The 18,078-nt window shown below is 39.4% G+C and overlaps 1 protein-coding gene across 1 annotated transcript; it reads left to right on the top strand.

Moving 5' to 3' along the window:
* Window positions 1-1,722: 1,722 nt before the first annotated feature.
* On the top strand, window positions 1,723-12,445 carry LOC128202720 (sulfotransferase 1B1-like). Its single transcript, XM_052903804.1, has 5 exons — window positions 1,723-1,994; window positions 10,356-10,648; window positions 10,783-11,109; window positions 11,294-11,557; window positions 12,145-12,445. Exons 2-5 carry the CDS (start codon window positions 10,465-10,467, stop codon window positions 12,252-12,254), a joined length of 885 nt encoding a protein of 294 aa, XP_052759764.1. The 5' UTR covers window positions 1,723-1,994; window positions 10,356-10,464; the 3' UTR covers window positions 12,255-12,445.
* The last annotated feature ends 5,633 nt before the right edge of the window (window positions 12,446-18,078 follow it).

An 18,078-nucleotide genomic window follows, 5' to 3' on the forward strand; every position in this document is an offset into this window, starting at 1 on the left:
TATATGCCCGGGCTTTGTGGCATCAATTTGTTGATGTCATACTATCTACGATCGTATACTAGCACTTGAACGTGTTCTGTGTGTTAGTCCTGGCTGCCCATCGTTTTTCAAAAAGCGTCCTATTTTTCAATTGTTCCCTGCTTCAGATTTCGCGGGAGTTTCCTTAAAATGCAACAGCCGTTTCCCCGATTGAAAAAAGCAATATATTGATAATAGCTATAAATACAGAACTTCAATCATTCTGAACATGTCGAGTTGAGTGCATTATTATACAGCGTATTGGCTCAGCATGGCCCAAGCTCTCTGGCTTTTGGCTCTAACTCAACCCAGAAAAAGAGAATAAACATATTTTTCTGATAAACAGGCGGTTTTACTCATTCGCGACAAAATAAAAGCACTCAATTATACTGGATTTATCTTAAATGTTAGCTTCTTAAGTGAAGTTTAGCTGATTTTTGATAAATATTTTCTTCTTTAGTTTACTACTCCATCAACAGTATTTTTACAAAATAACCGAAATACGCGTGAAGAATGAACATATTTATATATATAATATGACACTGCATTCCCCGATTTCTCAAATAAACCATCATAATCGTGATATTAGGTAAAATAAGGAGTCATACTTACTTTTTATAAGGATGTCTGCTCTTTGGCTGTAGCTCTGAAGTGTCATTGGCTCTTTTTATATACAACTCGCGAAAGAGCTGGAGTCACTGTTTCGCATCCGTGATGAAGGGATGTGTGTAAGGCTGTAACCACCCGACCATTGGTTCTTATTCTAATAACACAGCTGGCATACAGGAAAAATGTAATTTAGACTGAAATACATCATACGAAATGAATTGCATGTTAGAATGTCATAAAGCATAATGAGTGAGCTAGCGGATAATATCTTCCATATATCATGGCCTCTAAACGCCAGATATACCACTAAACGGTGGTGCAAAGAAAACCTGTCGGTACTTACGTGGTGCGGAATATTATTATATAGATTTATTAAATGGAAATATTTCGAAAATCGGAAAATATGGAACCGTGTAAGAACATTTTTTTTCCTGCAGGCTGGCTACGATTTCGTTTCAATATTGTGCGAACTGTGAAGCCAGGAGCTTTTCTCTCTAATCGGACTTGAGTCTTGTGCATTTTTTTGAGATCTGCGTACATTTCATGTTCACTTTGAAACATTGCTTACACACACCATAAGAACATTCTGGCGCATGATTATATAACTGTTATGTATAGTTCTCACACCGGAGCAAAACAAAACTAAAAAGCACTTCTTAAACAGGAAATATAAATGCACATATTTATAAAAGTGGTGGCGCTGTTGCCCTAGTGGTGGCGTTGTCGAGAATTGGTGGCGTTGTCGAGAACGTTTTGTGCCCAAAGTGATATAAAGATTTAATGTTTTTGAAATGAATACAAAGGTGGCTACATAAGTATGTTTATCATGTTATGCTGGTTATGCCCACTACTTCTGGAAACAATACTCTACGCGAACTACCTTAACCAAAGTGAGAACTCTTCTGAATACAATAGGAAAGTTTTCATACACAAATTCTTCGATTTTCGAAATATGTCCGTTTAATAAAACAATCAAATTCAATAAAAATCAAACTCACGTGTGTGCAGGAAGGGCACAGTTGTGCCACGGAAGTGTCTGCACCGCCGTTAAGTGGTGGAGCTGGCATTAAGAGCCCATGTATATGTTAAAACAAGTCAGTAGCTGCGTCACTGAACACGTTTTTTTTCTTCACAGCTAGCGTGTGTAAATCGTTCACCTTTGTAGAGTTTTCAGACCTTTACAAGAAACTTCTTGAAGGTATTCACGATAAATATAAAGTGAGTCAAGTTATTTTGCTTGACGAAATGAGATACATTTAAACTACATAGGAGCAAGGTTAAAAATTGGGACGCTAAACTAGGACGTGAAAATTATACTAGAACTGAAATGAAAGATTGAAAGGACTGAGGATTAATACAAGTGGCAGGTAAGTCACATAATTTATATTTTTTTACAGTTTACATGAACTATTTAAATATTAATCAGATGATATTTTTTTAGGTTTGGTAAAGGTTAAATCCTTTTCAAAAACAGGTAGCCAGGGTAGGTAGGCTTTTTATTAGGCTTTACATTAAATGTAAAGGGGTCAGTAGGTGACTTGTTATGAGATATACGGGGCAATGGAACCGTCTTTCCCATATTGGGCCATCGTGAGGCTACTAACCCCGTTACTTATATATCACGTCGATAACCTGTTTGAATTGATAACTGTTTTATTTATTCATCGGAATCGGAAATTTAAGCCATTTTGGTACACTATGAAGATAAGAGTTCCAGTATTGAGAGTACGGGGTCTCCGCGTGACCAGTCTGTGACCAATGGAGGTTTGTCTAAAATAAAAGGCCTTCTATGCCATATAAAAATCGTAGCCCCTCCCCCACCCCCCGTCCACGTACAATGCTTTGGACTAGTTGGAGGCGTTATATTAAAACGTTATTATAATCATTGAAGAAAAATGTTAACGTTATGTATTCGTTCTGTATAAAGCTTTAATGGTTTTAAACTACATACTAAATCACACACATGAAAAACTTAGTATCATGACGATCTAGACAGTCTGATTAAATACAATAATGACCTGGACACTCTGATACCAAACAATGACGATCTAGACAGTCTGATACAATATGTACAATGACAATCTGATACAGTACAGTGACCATATATATATGATCTGATATAATACAATAACGATCTGGACAGTCTGATACAATATGTACAATGAAAATCTGATACAGTACAGTGACCATATGTATGATCTGATATAAAACAATACAATGACGATCTGGACAGTCTTATACAATACAATGACGATCTGGACAGTCTTATACAATACAATGACGATCTGGATAGTCTTATACAATACAATGTCGATCTGGACGGTCTTATACAATACAATGACGATCTGGACAGTCTTATACAATACAATGACGATCTGGACAGTCTGATCCAATGCAATGACGATCGGGACAGTCTTATACAATACAATGACGATCTGGACAGTCTTATACAATACAATGACGATCTCGACAGTCTCGGAAACAATACAATGACGTTCTGGACAGTCTTATACAATACAATGACGATCTGGACAGTCTGATCCAATGCAATGACGATCTGGACAGTCTTATACAATACAATGACGATCTGGACAGTCTTATACAATACAATGACGATCTCGACAGTCTCGGAAACAATACAATGACGATCTGGACAGTCTTATACAATACAATGACGATCTGGACAGTCTGATCCAATGCAATGTGGATCTGGACAGTCTTATACAATACAATGACGATCTCGACAGTCTCGGAAACAATACAATGACGATCTGGACAGTCTGATCCAATGCAATGACGATCTGGACAGTCTTATACAATACAATGACGATCTGGACAGTCTTATACAATACAATGACGATCTCGACAGTCTCGGAAACAATACAATGACGATCTGGACAGTCTTATACAATACAATGACGATCTGGACAGTCTGATCCAATGCAATGAGGATCTGGACAGTCTTATACAATAAAATGACGATCTCGACAGTCTCGGAAACAATACAATGACGATCTGGACAGTCTTATACAATACAATGACGATCTGGACAGTCTGATCCAATGCAATGACGATCTGGACAGTCTTATACAATACAATGACGATCTGGACAGTCTTATACAATACAATGACGATCTGGACAGTCTCGGAAACAATACAATGACGTTCTGGACAGTCTGATCCAATACAATGACGATCTGGACAGTCCGATCCAATGCTACGACGATCTGGACAGTCTGATTCAATGCAATGACGATCTGGACAAGCTGATCCAGTACAATGACGATTTGGACAATCTGATTGAATACAATGACGATCTGGACAGTCTGATACAAGACAATGTTGTTCTGGACAGTATGATGCAATCCAATGTTGGACCAAATTCTGGACAGACTGATAAAGTACAATAACGATTTGGACGATCAGATATAATAAAAGGACGATCTAATAGAGTACTAGACGAATATTTATGCAAGTCATCAAAGACGTAGCTGATAGGAGCAAGTGTGAATGTTATTGTTTATCATAATTCGAATGAGGGTAAACATAAATTTAAACTTTTTAATAAGAGATTGAAGATAGCAGGGTCGACATGATGAATTGATATACCATACAAAATCAAGTTAGAAACAAGTTGAAGATTTTCAAGTCATGTATCCCCCGGATTGCAGCCAATAAGTATTTACGCATTAAATGCCGACGGAACAATTGTGGAAATATATGGACAATGATCAATAAATGTATGGTCGATATCAAGTGTGTAATCGCCTTCAATATGTTTGTCGTCTTGCTACCATTTCTTTATAAAAACATTAATCGGCGTTTTACTAATTGACATCAATCAAAATGGTTCTTTTACAAGAGAAATTATGGAAAGTTGAAAGAAATGTTTAATTAATAATAAGGCAAGTTTCTTACAATCTTAAAATTGTCTATATACCCTTGTCTATTAGAATTTGTAAACACGTATCCTAACAGACGTGGCTTCGGACTGTGTCTAATAATGACGATCTGGTACTGTATACTGACGATCCGGTACAGTTAAATAACGATCTGGTACAGTAAAATGACGATCTGGTGGTACAGTATAATAACGATCTGGTATAGTATACTGACGATCTGGTACAGTATACTGACGATCTGGTACAGTATAATGCCGATCTGGTACAGAATAATGACGATCTGGTACAGTATAATGACGATATGGTACAGTATAATGACGATATGGTACAGTGTAATAACGGTCTGGTACAGTATACTGACGATCTGGTACAGTGTAATGCCGATCTGGTACAGTATAATGACGATCTGGTACAGTATAATGACGATCTGGTACAGTATAATGCCGATCTGGTACAGTATAATGACGATCTGGTACAGTATAATGACGATATGGTACAGTGTAATAACGGTCTGGTACAGTATAATGACGATCTGGTAAAGTATAATGACGATATGGTACAGTATACTGACGATCTGGTGGTACAGTATAATAACGATCTGGTACAGTATACTGACGATCTGGTACAGTATACTGACGATCTGGTACAGTATAATGACGACCAGGTGGAACAGTGTAATGACGGTCTGGTACAGAATATCGACGATCTGGTACAGTATAATGACGATCTGGTACATAATATTGACGATCTGGTACAGTATACTGACGATCTGGTACAGTATACTGACGATCTGGTGGTACAGTATAATGGCGGTCTGGTACAGTATACTGACGATCTGGTAAAGTATAATGACGACCAGGTGGAACAGTGTAATGACGGTCTGGTACAGAATATCGACGATCTGGTACAGTATAATGACGATCTGGTACATAATATTGACGATCTGGTACAGTATACTGACGATCTGGTAAAGTATATTGACGACCTGGTACAGTATACTGACAATCTAGTACACTGTAATGACGATATTGTACAGTATACTGTCGATCTGGTACAGTATACTGACGATCAGGTGGTACAGTAAAATGACAATGTGGTACAGTATAATGACGATCTGATACAGTATAATGACGATCTGGTACAGTATAATGATGATCTGGTACAGTATAATGATGATCTGGTACAGTGTAATGACGATCTGGTACAGTGTTATAACGGTCTGGTACAGTATAATGATGATCTGGTACAGTATAATGACGATATGGTACAGTATAATGATGATCTGGTACAGTATAATGACGATCTGGTACAGTATAATGACGATATGGTACAGTGTAATAACGGTCTGGTACAGTATAATGACGATATGGTACAGTATAATGACGATCTGGTACAGTATAATCTCGTCCAGTATAATGACGATATGGTACAGTGTAATAACGGTCTGGTACAGTATAATTACGATATGGCGATCTTGTACAGTGTAATGACGATCTCGTACAGTATAATGACGATCTGGTACAGTATAATGACGATCTGGTACAGTATAATGATGATCTGGTACAGTATAATAACGATATGGTACAGTATAATAACGGTCTGGTATAGTATACTAACGATCTCGTACAGTATAATGACGATATGGTACAGTATAATGGTGATCTGGTACAGTATAATGACGATCTGGTACAGTATAATGACGATATGGTACAGTGTAATAACGGTCTGGTACAGTATAATGACGATATGGTACAGTATAATGACGATCTGGTACAGTATAATGACGATCTGGTACAGTATAATGACGATCTGGTACAGTATAATGATGATATGGTACAGTGTAATAACGGTCTGGTACAGTATAATGACGATATGGCGATCTTGTACAGTGTAATGACGATCTCGTACAGTATAATGACGATCTGGTACAGTATAATGACGATCTGGTACAGTATAATGATGATCTGGTACAGTATAATAACGATATGGTACAGTAAAATAACGGTCTGGTACAGTATAATGATGATCTCGTACAGTATAATGACAATATGGTACAGTATAATGATGATCTGGTACAGTGTGATGACGATCTGGTACAGTATAATGACGATCTGGTACAGTGTGATGATGATCTGGTACAGTATAATGACGATCTTGTACAGTGTGATGACGATCTGGTACAGTGTGATGACGATCTGGTACAGTATAATGACGATCTGGTACAGTGTGATGATGATCTGGTACAGTATAATGACGATCTGGTAGAGTATAATGATGATATGGTACAGTGTAATAACGGTCTGGTACAGTATAATGACGATATGGCGATCTTGTACAGTGTAATGACGATCTCGTACAGTATAATGACGATCTGGTGCAGTATAATGACGATCTGGTACAGTATAATGATGATCTGGTACATTATAATAACGATATGGTACAGTATAATAACGGTCTGGTACAGTATACTAACGATCTCGTACAGTATAATGACAGTATAATGATGATCTGGTACAGTGTGATGACGATCTGGTACAGTGTAATGACGATCTGGTACAGTATAATGATGATCTGGTACAGTGTAATGACGATCTGGTACAGTATAATGACGATCTGGTACAGTATAATGACGATCTGGTACAGTATAAAGACGATCTGGTACAGTATAATGACGATATGGTACAGTATAATGGTGATCTGGTACAGTATAATGACGATCTGGTACAGTATAATGACGATATGGTACAGTGTAATAACGGTCTGGTACAGTATAATGACGATATGGTACAGTATAATGACGATCTGGTACAGTATAATGACGATCTGGTACAGTATAATGACGATCTGGTACAGTATAATGATGATATGGTACAGTGTAATAACGGTCTGGTACAGTATAATGACGATATGGCGATCTTGTACAGTGTAATGACGATCTCGTACAGTATAATGACGATCTGGTACAGTATAATGACGATCTGGTACAGTATAATGATGATCTGGTACAGTATAATAACGATATGGTACAGTAAAATAACGGTCTGGTACAGTATAATGATGATCTCGTACAGTATAATGACAATATGGTACAGTATAATGATGATCTGGTACAGTGTGATGACGATCTGGTACAGTATAATGACGATATGGTACAGTGTGATGATGATCTGGTACAGTATAATGACGATCTTGTACAGTGTGATGACGATCTGGTACAGTGTGATGACGATCTGGTACAGTATAATGACGATCTGGTACAGTGTGATGATGATCTGGTACAGTATAATGACGATCTGGTAGAGTATAATGATGATATGGTACAGTGTAATAACGGTCTGGTACAGTATAATGACGATATGGCGATCTTGTACAGTGTAATGACGATCTCGTACAGTATAATGACGATCTGGTGCAGTATAATGACGATCTGGTACAGTATAATGATGATCTGGTACATTATAATAACGATATGGTACAGTATAATAACGGTCTGGTACAGTATACTAACGATCTCGTACAGTATAATGACAGTATAATGATGATCTGGTACAGTGTGATGACGATCTGGTACAGTGTAATGACGATCTGGTACAGTATAATGATGATCTGGTACAGTGTAATGACGATCTGGTACAGTATAATGACGATCTGGTACAGTATAATGACGATCTGGTACAGTATAAAGACGATCTGGTACAGTATAATGACGATCTGGTACAGTATAATGACGATCTGGTACAGTGTAATGACGATCTGGTACAGTGTAATGACGATCTGGTACAGTATAATAACGGTCTGGTACAGTGTAATGACGATCTGGTACAGTATAATAACGATCTGGTACAGTAAAATGACGATATGGTACAGTGTAATGACGATCTGGTACAGTATAATGACGATCTGGTACAGTATAATGACGATATGGTACAGTGTAATAACGGTCTGGTACAGTATAATGACGATCTGGTACAGTGTAATAACGATCTGGTACAGTGTAATGACGGTCTGGTACAGTGTAATAACGATCTGGTACAGTGTAATGACGGTCTGGTACAGTATACTGACGATCTGGTACAGTGTAATGACGGTCTGGTACAGTATAATGACGATCTGGTACAGTGTAATGACGGTCTGGTACAGTATACTGACGATCTGGAACAGTGTAATAACGATCTGGTACAGTATACTAACGATCTGGTACAGTATAATGACGATCTGGTACAGTATAATAACGGTCTGGTACAGAATAATGACGATCAGGTACAGAATAATGATGATCTGGTACAGTATACTGACGATCTCGTCCAATATAATGACGATTTCGTACAGTATAATGACGATATCGTACAGAATAATGACGATCTGGTACGATCGGGTACGTACAGTGTAATGACGATCTGGTACAGTTTAATGACGATCTGGTACATTATAATGACAATCTGGTACAGTATTATGACGATCTTGTACAGTATACTGACGATCTGGTACACTATAATGACTACCTGGTAAAGTATACTGACGATCAGGTGGAACAATATACTGACGACCTAGTATAGTATACTGACGATCTGGTACAGTATACTGACGATCTGGTAAGTATTGTGACGGTCAAGCGAGTATGTGGTAGCATGGCGTATTACATTTGACTCTAATTACATATATATTAGATTATTAGTACAATGTCTGGCATAACAGTTCATATTATATATGTAATTTATTCTTATATGACTCATTAAATATTACTTCCAGAAATTTATATTATGCAAGTATCAATATCATTTCATCAGTTATTTCATTCTTAGAAATAAACATTAAATCTCAAAGTCAACCCAAAATCCCAATGTAATCCCATTACATTGCTATGCATACAGCATTGGAGTTCCGCTTATTTAGTACTGTATACCTAAATAATTAATATGCACCTTGACTCAATAAAATCTCTTGCCAGAACTCCTGATGTAAGAAAAATACAATGTTTTATACATGGAATCAAGTTTCGCTAAAATTAGCGTAACTTGGCGGAAAATAGCGTGACACTGCAAGAATTTGGAATGAAAGAGCTTGAGGCTGCGAAAAATAGAGGAATTTAGTAGCAGAATTCCGCAAGTCACGGCAGAACTATCTGGCAGAATTTACTAAATTAAGTTAAACATAGGGATTTTTGGCTTGCAATCAATTAACAATACATTAATACATCCATTTCCTGTTTAAAGGCATATCTTCACAAGATAAAAGTGAATAAAAATCATCGAATAATAAGTTGACGGCTACAATATCATATATACATGTATCGTCTGAGGTAAACACACTATACGTCAACACATTAAATGATGACGCAACAGCAAATAGCACGAGATAAAGATGGCGGACAATATGAAACAATATGAGAACTTTATCAGAATTTACAACTATAGTGGAACAATTACTTAAAGACAGTTAACAAGGAATTGGTTTAACAACATCCCGGAGGTCAATTAAACATATAGTCATGTAGCGGTATGTACATAAAATCCTAAATAATCATAATATTTCGTATTTTAATGCTGTTACTGTAAACATTCGGATTCAGAAAAAGCCTTTACTCACAGTATAATGCCGATATGGTACAGTATAATGCCGATATGGTACAGTATAATGCCGATCTGGTACAGTATAATGATGATCTGGTACAGTTTACAATAGCTCCTGTTGTTGTACGGCCAAACAGGTGCCTATGGTATTTAGCATAATAATAGTTGAACGGGTACTATTGTATGTATACATGTGTATTATGCTTTAAAATATTGGTGGAATTTTTAACTTGTTAAATTATTCATTTGTTTTCAGATTGACCTTCATGAGCGAAGATTTTTTAAGTTAAGAAATAAGTCACTTTAGTTACGTCATCCATTACTTGCAAACTTAAAAGTATCAACACGCTTGCTGCTGTGAAGTCATGCCATACGAGGAGGTTCAGACGCCTGGTGGCACCAAGAAGTTCGCGGTAGAGGAGGGAATGAGGTTTCTTTTGGACAAGGAGACCATACTGGGCAGCGGCTCCCTCAAGACCCAAATAGAATGGTTACGCAGCACGAAAGTGTTTCCTGATGACGTCATTGTATGCGCATACCCGAAATGTGGTAAGTGTGTTTCTGTTTTCTGACACTTATAAAAATTGAATGTAAGGCTTTTTTCCCAATATCAACAAGTAAACGATATGTATTAATCAGGCTATGGCAATAGCATAATATGCTGAAACAGTTTGTTTTTACAGGGACTCACTGGGTTTATGAGATTGCCCACATGTTACTCAACGACACCACGGAGCTCAGTAGGAAGCCAAAGGAAGCCACCATGTTGGAGTTTCGGACCCGGGAGGAGATTTCGGTGCTGTCTCGACCACGCATCCTCAACACACATTTTTTGCCCTCTGCCCTGCCAACAGAGATCCCAGAAAAGCGGCCACGAATTGTACTCGTGCTGCGGAACCCGAAGGACGTGGCCGTGTCGGCGTTCTTTCACTTCAGCAAGGAAATGGGAGCAAAGGGCATCCCTTGCCCGCCGATGGACGTGTTCAAGAACAGTTTTTTAACTGACTACGGTATTTGATTCCTTCAAAATCTCTATTTGACCTTTGTATTGTTTTTATTTATCATCTAGCTATGATTTACTGTTACATCAACGTTTCCATACTTTAGAAATTCATTATCATGCAAGACTTGTGTTTCCCGGCGTTTGTTTTACTGTTTTTACCGTTATATTACTGATCTTATCTTAAATTACAGCTCCCATCTGTAACTATTTCAAGTACATAAAGGCGTTTCTCAAGTACTTAAATGACCACCCGGAAGTGCCTACCCTGACGGTGTTCTATGAGCACCTCAAGAAAGATCCGATGGCGGAAGTAGCCCGGATCGCAACCTTCCTTGGGACGGACGGTTGCAAAGTGTCACATGAGGAAGTGATGGCCGCTTGCGGATTTGAAAACATGCAGAAGGCGGAGCATGTCATCCGGGAATCACACAAAGACATAGTCATGTATAGAAAAGGTATACCAGTAAAACAATGGTACAAAGTTTCGTTGCAGCAGGTGCGCGTGACGTACTACAAACGTACGTCACGCGCACCTGCTGCAACGAGACTTGTTAAACGATATCGTGCTTCCAAAAATACATAAAAAATATCGTTTTTGTTGACTTTAACTAAAGAAATATAACTCCGTCCGCAGGGAACCTTATTTAAATACTTATTTCATGTTAAAGCTTATACGAAGAGTAACTTTCAGAAATTAACCATTACCGTGCATACAATGAATAAAGAGCTGTTCGTCGCGCTGCATCTTACTCCCAGGCTGCATGTATTGCTTTTAATTGAAATATGTCGCAAAATAATGTAAAAAATGTTAGATACCTGGTATGTTGGCATTTTCCTAGACCGCCGCGTGGAATCGTTTAAGCAGGTGCGCGTATCGTAATTGAGTTCCTACCATTATATAATTTAATATATACACATAAATACGATAATTCGCTGTTTTTCTAGGAAACTGACTATAGTAAACTTTTTCATTATTTGACTGAAATAATAATAATAATAATAATAATAATAATAATAATAATAATAATAATAATATTTCCAGGACAGGTAGGTGATTGGAAAAACTACTTCACCGTCAAGGAGAGCGAAATTTATGATGCCGTCATCGCTCGAGAACTTGAAAACACGGACATTCGCTTCCTGTACGAGTAAAGGACAGGCCCAATCGTTCTAGGCTTAGAAGTTTTTTTATATTGGACTGTTCATTAGAATTAAGTTGTGTTTCCTTTTTACAATGCTCATAAATACGATTGCCATGCAGATCTAGAGTGTAAGGTTAACCTAATAACACTTCTGAAGCTTGATGACGAAGGACAATGACGGACTAACAAATAGCCAACATACTCGAAACTTGTTGTTTTTTATTGAACGAACTCAGTGGTTATGCATAATTCAACGCAATTAACATAGTAGTGTCGCTACAATTAGTACCCTCACATAGAAGTGTCGTACCCTAACACAGTAGTGTCGCGGCGTTGTGTGCTACAACTAGTACCCTCACATAGAAGTGTCGTACCCTAACACAGTAGTGTCGCGGCGTTGTGTGCTACAATTAGTACCCTCACATAGAAGTGTCGAACCCTAACACAGTAGTGTCGCGGCGTTGTGTGCTACAACTAGTACCCTCACATAGAAGTGTCGTACCCTAACACAGTAGTGTCGCGGCGTTGTGTGCTACAACTAGTACCCTCACATAGAAGTGTCGTACCCTAACACAGTAGTGTCGCGGCGTTGTGTGCTACAACTAGTACCCTCACATAGAAGTGTCGAACCCTAACACAGTAGAGTCGCGGCGTTGTGTGCTACAGTTAGTACCCTCACATAGAAGTGTCGTACCCTAACACAGTAGTGTCGCGGCGTTGTGTGCTACAATTAGTACCCTCACATAGAAGTGTCGTACCCTAACACAGTAGTGTCGCGGCGTTGTGTGCTACAACTAGTACCCTCACAAAAAAGTGTCGTACCCTAACACAGTAGTGTCGCGGCGTTGTGTGCTACAACTAGTACCCTCACATAGAAGTGTCGTACCCTAACACAGTAGTGTCGCGGCGTTGTGTGCTACAATTAGTACCCTCACATAGAAGTGTCGAACCCTAACACAGTAGTGTCGCGGCGTTGTGTGCTACAACTAGTACCCTCACAAAGAAGTGTCGAACCCTAACACAGTAGTGTCGCGGCGTTGTGTGCTACAACTAGTACCCTCACATAGAAGTGTCGTACCCTTACACAGTAGTGTCGCGGCGTTGTGTGCTACAACTAGTACCCTCACATAGAAGTGTCGAACCCTAACACAGTAGTGTCGCGGCGTTGTGTGCTACAACTAGTACCCTCACATAGAAGTGTCGTACCCTAACACAGTAGTGTCGCGGCGTTGTGTGCTACAACTAGTACCCTCACATAGAAGTGTCGAACCCTAACACAGTAGAGTCGCGGCGTTGTGTGCTACAACTAGTACCCTCACATAGAAGTGTCGTACCCTAACACAGTAGTGTCGCGGCGTTGTGTGCTACAACTAGTACCCTCACAAAGAAGTGTCAAACCCTAACACAGTAGAGTCGCGGCGTTGTGTGCTACAATTAGTACCCTCACATAGAAGTGTCGAACCCTAACACAGTAGTGTCGCGGCGTTGTGTGCTACAATTAGTACCCTCACATAGAAGTGTCGTACCCTAACACAGTAGTGTCGCGGCGTTGTGTGCTACAATTAGTACCCTCACATAGAAGTGTCGAACCCTAACACAGTAGAGTCGCGGCGTTGTGTGCTACAACTAGTACCCTCACATAGAAGTGTCGAACCCTAACACAGTAGAGTCGCGGCGTTGTGTGCTACAACTAGTACCCTCACATAGAAGTGTCGTACCCTAACACAGTAGTGTCGCGGCGTTGTGTGCTACAATTAGTACCCTCACATAGAAGTGTCGAACCCTAACACAGTAGTGTCGCGGCGTTGTGTGCTACAATTAGTACCCTCACATAGAAGTGTCGAACCCTAACACAGTAGAGTCGCGGCGTTGTGTGCTACAACTAGTACCCTCACATAGAAGTGTCGTACCCTAACACAGTAGTGTCGCGGCGTTGTGTGCTACAACTAGTACCCTCACATAGAAGTGTCGAACCCTAACACAGTAGAGTCGCGGCGTTGTGTGCTACAACTAGTACCCTCACATAGAAGTGTCGAACCCTAACACAGTAGTGTCGCGGCGTTGTGTGCTACAATTAGTACCCTCACATAGAAGTGTCGAACCCTAACACAGTAGAGTCGCGGCGTTGTGTGCTACAACTAGTACCCTCACAAAGAAGTGTCGTACCCTAACACAGTAGTGTCGCGGCGTTGTGTGCTACAACTAGTACCCTCACATAGAAGTGTCGAACCCTAACACAGTAGAGTCGCGGCGTTGTGTGCTACAACTAGTACCCTCACATAGAAGTGTCGTACCCTAACACAGTAGTGTCGCGGCGTTGTGTGCTACAGTTAGTACCCTCACATAGAAGTGTCGTACCCTAACACAGTAGAGTCGCGGCGTTGTGTGCTACAATTAGTACCCTCACATAGAAGTGTCGAACCCTAACACAGTAGTGTCGCGGCGTTGTGTGCTACAACTAGTACCCTCACATAGAAGTGTCGTACCCTAACACAGTAGTGTCGCGGCGTTGTGTGCTACAACTAGTACCCTCACATAGAAGTGTCGAACCCTAACACAGTAGAGTCGCGGCGTTGTGTGCTACAATTAGTACCCTCACATAGAAGTGTCGTACCCTAACACAGTAGTGTCGCGGCGTTGTGTGCTACAATTAGTACCCTCACATAGAAGTGTCGAACCCTAACACAGTAGTGTCGCGGCGTTGTGTGCTACAACTAGTACCCTCACATAGAAGTGTCGTACCCTAACACAGTAGTGTCGCGGCGTTGTGTGCTACAGTTAGTACCCTCACATAGAAGTGTCGTACCCTAACACAGTAGAGTCGCGGCGTTGTGTGCTACAATTAGTACCCTCACATAGAAGTGTCGAACCCTAACACAGTAGTGTCGCGGCGTTGTGTGCTACAATTAGTACCCTCACATAGAAGTGTCAAACCCTAACACAGTAGAGTCGCGTATCATAACACAGTAGTGTGTCGTATCCTAACACAGTTGTCTCGTATCATAACACAGTAGTGTGTCGTATCCTAACACAGTAATGTCGTACCCTAACACAGTTGTCTCGTATCCTAACACAGTAATGTCGTACCCTAACACAGTTGTCTCGTATCATAACACAGTAGTGTGTCGTATCCTAACACAGTAATGTCGTACCCTAACACAGTTGTCTCGTATCATAACACAGTAGTGTGTCGTATCCTAACACAGTAATGTCGTACCCTAACACAGTAGTGTTATTTTAGATTAACACTTACATCCTTTGCAACATGTGTGGTGTAATGAGGTGTTGAGCAGATTTTGAGTTGTTTTGGGATTCTGTTTATTAAAAGTTTTTAGACAATATGTATATGTGTTTGTATCAAGATGTTCCAGATTCGCGATCCATTCAAGAATATGTTATGGTTTCTTGGTGATTTATGTTCAAGATAAGAAAATGGTTTTGCATACTTCAGAGGAAAATATTGCAAAATAATCATTTTCTGGTGGCAAAATTGTCTTTCTAAAGACAGAAGCAATTACCACAAAGCTACAACATACTGTTGATAAAGAAGTGTTAAGCATTTTGGCATATTAAACAATTCCTAATCTGGGAAATCATTTGAGAAAAAAATGCAAATGATTTTCGGACAAAATTTGATACATATTCTATCTTAAAATTCGCTAAACTCTCCAAACACCTGTATATGTGTGAACGGAGCCATGCAGTATGCCTGCTCTATATTAACCTCATCGTTTGAAGAGTGTGTGTTTTGATCCTTCAAACTCACTATTGCATTGTCGAAATTCGTTAAGAATGTCACTATATCAAAACGTTTCCCGACTCTTGGGACCATTATAATTATATAGTAATTACCTGATGATTCTCGCGTGGTATATAAGCAGATTTGAACCTGCTGACAATGATAACATATCAATAGTAAAAATGTTACCGTAAGGTTATTTTTTATCATTTTTTGTGGCACAATCTCTTTATTGAACCGGAAATGATGCGGTGACTGACTAATGGGGATGCCTTGTGGCCGAGAAGACTTGTGTTGAAGCAGAGTGCCTGCGGGCGGCAGCCTCCCTTGGGTGGAGCACGCGGGCCCGCAGCGCGCTGAATTTTACCTCGTCTACCAGTGGTCCGTTCAGCTTTATCACGTTGATAGTTTTGCATAATGTAATGGCGGTTTACATTTTCTTAGCGGTAACGACTAACACGAACTCTTCTTCAAGTGTTTGAATGGAGATAAAAACTGAACCGTACATGAGCGCATTTTTAACAAAGATGAATTCTCAGATATCGACTATTTGAATGGAAATACACTTTGACTTGCCAAACATGTATGTTTTGTATGGTTAAAAATACTGGATGAGTATAAAAAAGTGAAATCGACGTTGAAATGCTATCAAAACGTTTCGCAAAAACAGACGGGGACGGTCGGATGTATGCATATGATATGAAACGCGAGAAAATATTAAGCGTTATCTTCTGTAACATTTATTCCTACGTTACGGCTGTAATTCTATTGTAACCAAGTTAGCAAAACATACGAAACCCGACATTCGACATTCATTGCACATTCAAAAATGAGTGTAGTGCTGGCTTATATTGCTGTCCACATAGCAGACGACATGTTGTCAGTTGTATGTATTATCATAGTGCCAATCGTGAAAATATGCATCAACGACCGAACAAAATTAGAGCTTGGAATCCCGACGCCGATCCTGCCGGCCTTCAGTCCTAGGACAGCTACTCGTGTACTCGCTGCAGATCGCCCTCGTCACATTCTTCCTCAACATATCAGTTATAAAGATTATCGCCCGAAGGAATGGCTATGAGATAAATCAGAATAACAAATTCAACTCGTACGGCATGTCTATCATTTTACGAACAGCACAAGCCCGCAAAGCGTTCCCCACTTTCCAGTATGATAGCACAGACAACGTTTATGCCACGTTTACCTTTTCCATTATGTTGGTGCTCATCTTCTATTCGGCCAATTTTTCGTGTCGAGTCCGGAGGCGGTGCTGGCTTCCATGATCTTTGTCACCATGGAATATTTAGTTAAGCAGGGTACCATCCAGCTCAAACTTTAGAAAGTGAATAGATCGACTTTACGACCTGGCTAATCGCCACAATGGCAACTGTATTCATTGACAATAAATACGACCATGCGCTTGATCTGCTCGTGGCGCTCCTGTCTTTCATTAACCAGAACCAGCTTGCTCGTGGCGCTCCTGTCTGTCATTAACCAGAACCAGCTCGACTTGTTGGCAACCATCATCAAGTCAACTTTTTTTCCCAACAGAGCTAAGTTACAACACTAACACGTTTCAATCAAGTAATACGAAACTGGAATTTGTCAGAATGAAAATCAGGAATAACTATAAAACTATAACTAATAAAAATTGCAAATAAATATTTGTAAGACCACAACAATTTAAATGTCTAATTTAACGGGTTTCTTTCCGGAGATTAAATTTAAACATCATCAAATCTTCGAAATTATAACCCAGCTAACACAATAACGTTGTGACAACGTTGTATACAACGTTATAATGTATGGTTTTTTAAACGTTGTGACAACGTTATGACACAACATTCCCACAACGTTGTTACAACATTCCCACAACGTTGCGTACAACGTTAATATAACATTGCCACAACGTTGTGTACAACGTTAAAATGTATGTTTTTTCAACGTTGTGACAACGTTATGAGACAACATTAAATGAAAGGTTTGATTCCTGGCCTGGGTTTCTCCGGTTATCTTACAGTTTACACGCATTTTTAGTCAATTAATAACTAATGTACAATCGTTATAAAAGAAATAAAATAGAAATATATAAGTA

This window comes from Mya arenaria, chromosome 2 (assembly GCF_026914265.1).
Source record: "Mya arenaria isolate MELC-2E11 chromosome 2, ASM2691426v1".
Classification (NCBI taxonomy): Eukaryota; Metazoa; Mollusca; class Bivalvia; order Myida; family Myidae; genus Mya; species Mya arenaria.

Bases quoted from the DNA above. Each gene is read 5' to 3' on its own strand.
- LOC128202720 (XM_052903804.1), top strand. From the start codon at position 10,465: ATGCCATACGAGGAGGTTCAGACGCCTGGTGGCACCAAGAAGTTCGCG. The intron at 10,649-10,782 runs GTAAGTGTGTTT...TTGTTTTTACAG, and splicing joins ATGCGCATACCCGAAATGTG to GGACTCACTGGGTTTATGAG. The intron at 11,110-11,293 runs GTATTTGATTCC...CTTAAATTACAG, and splicing joins CAGTTTTTTAACTGACTACG to CTCCCATCTGTAACTATTTC.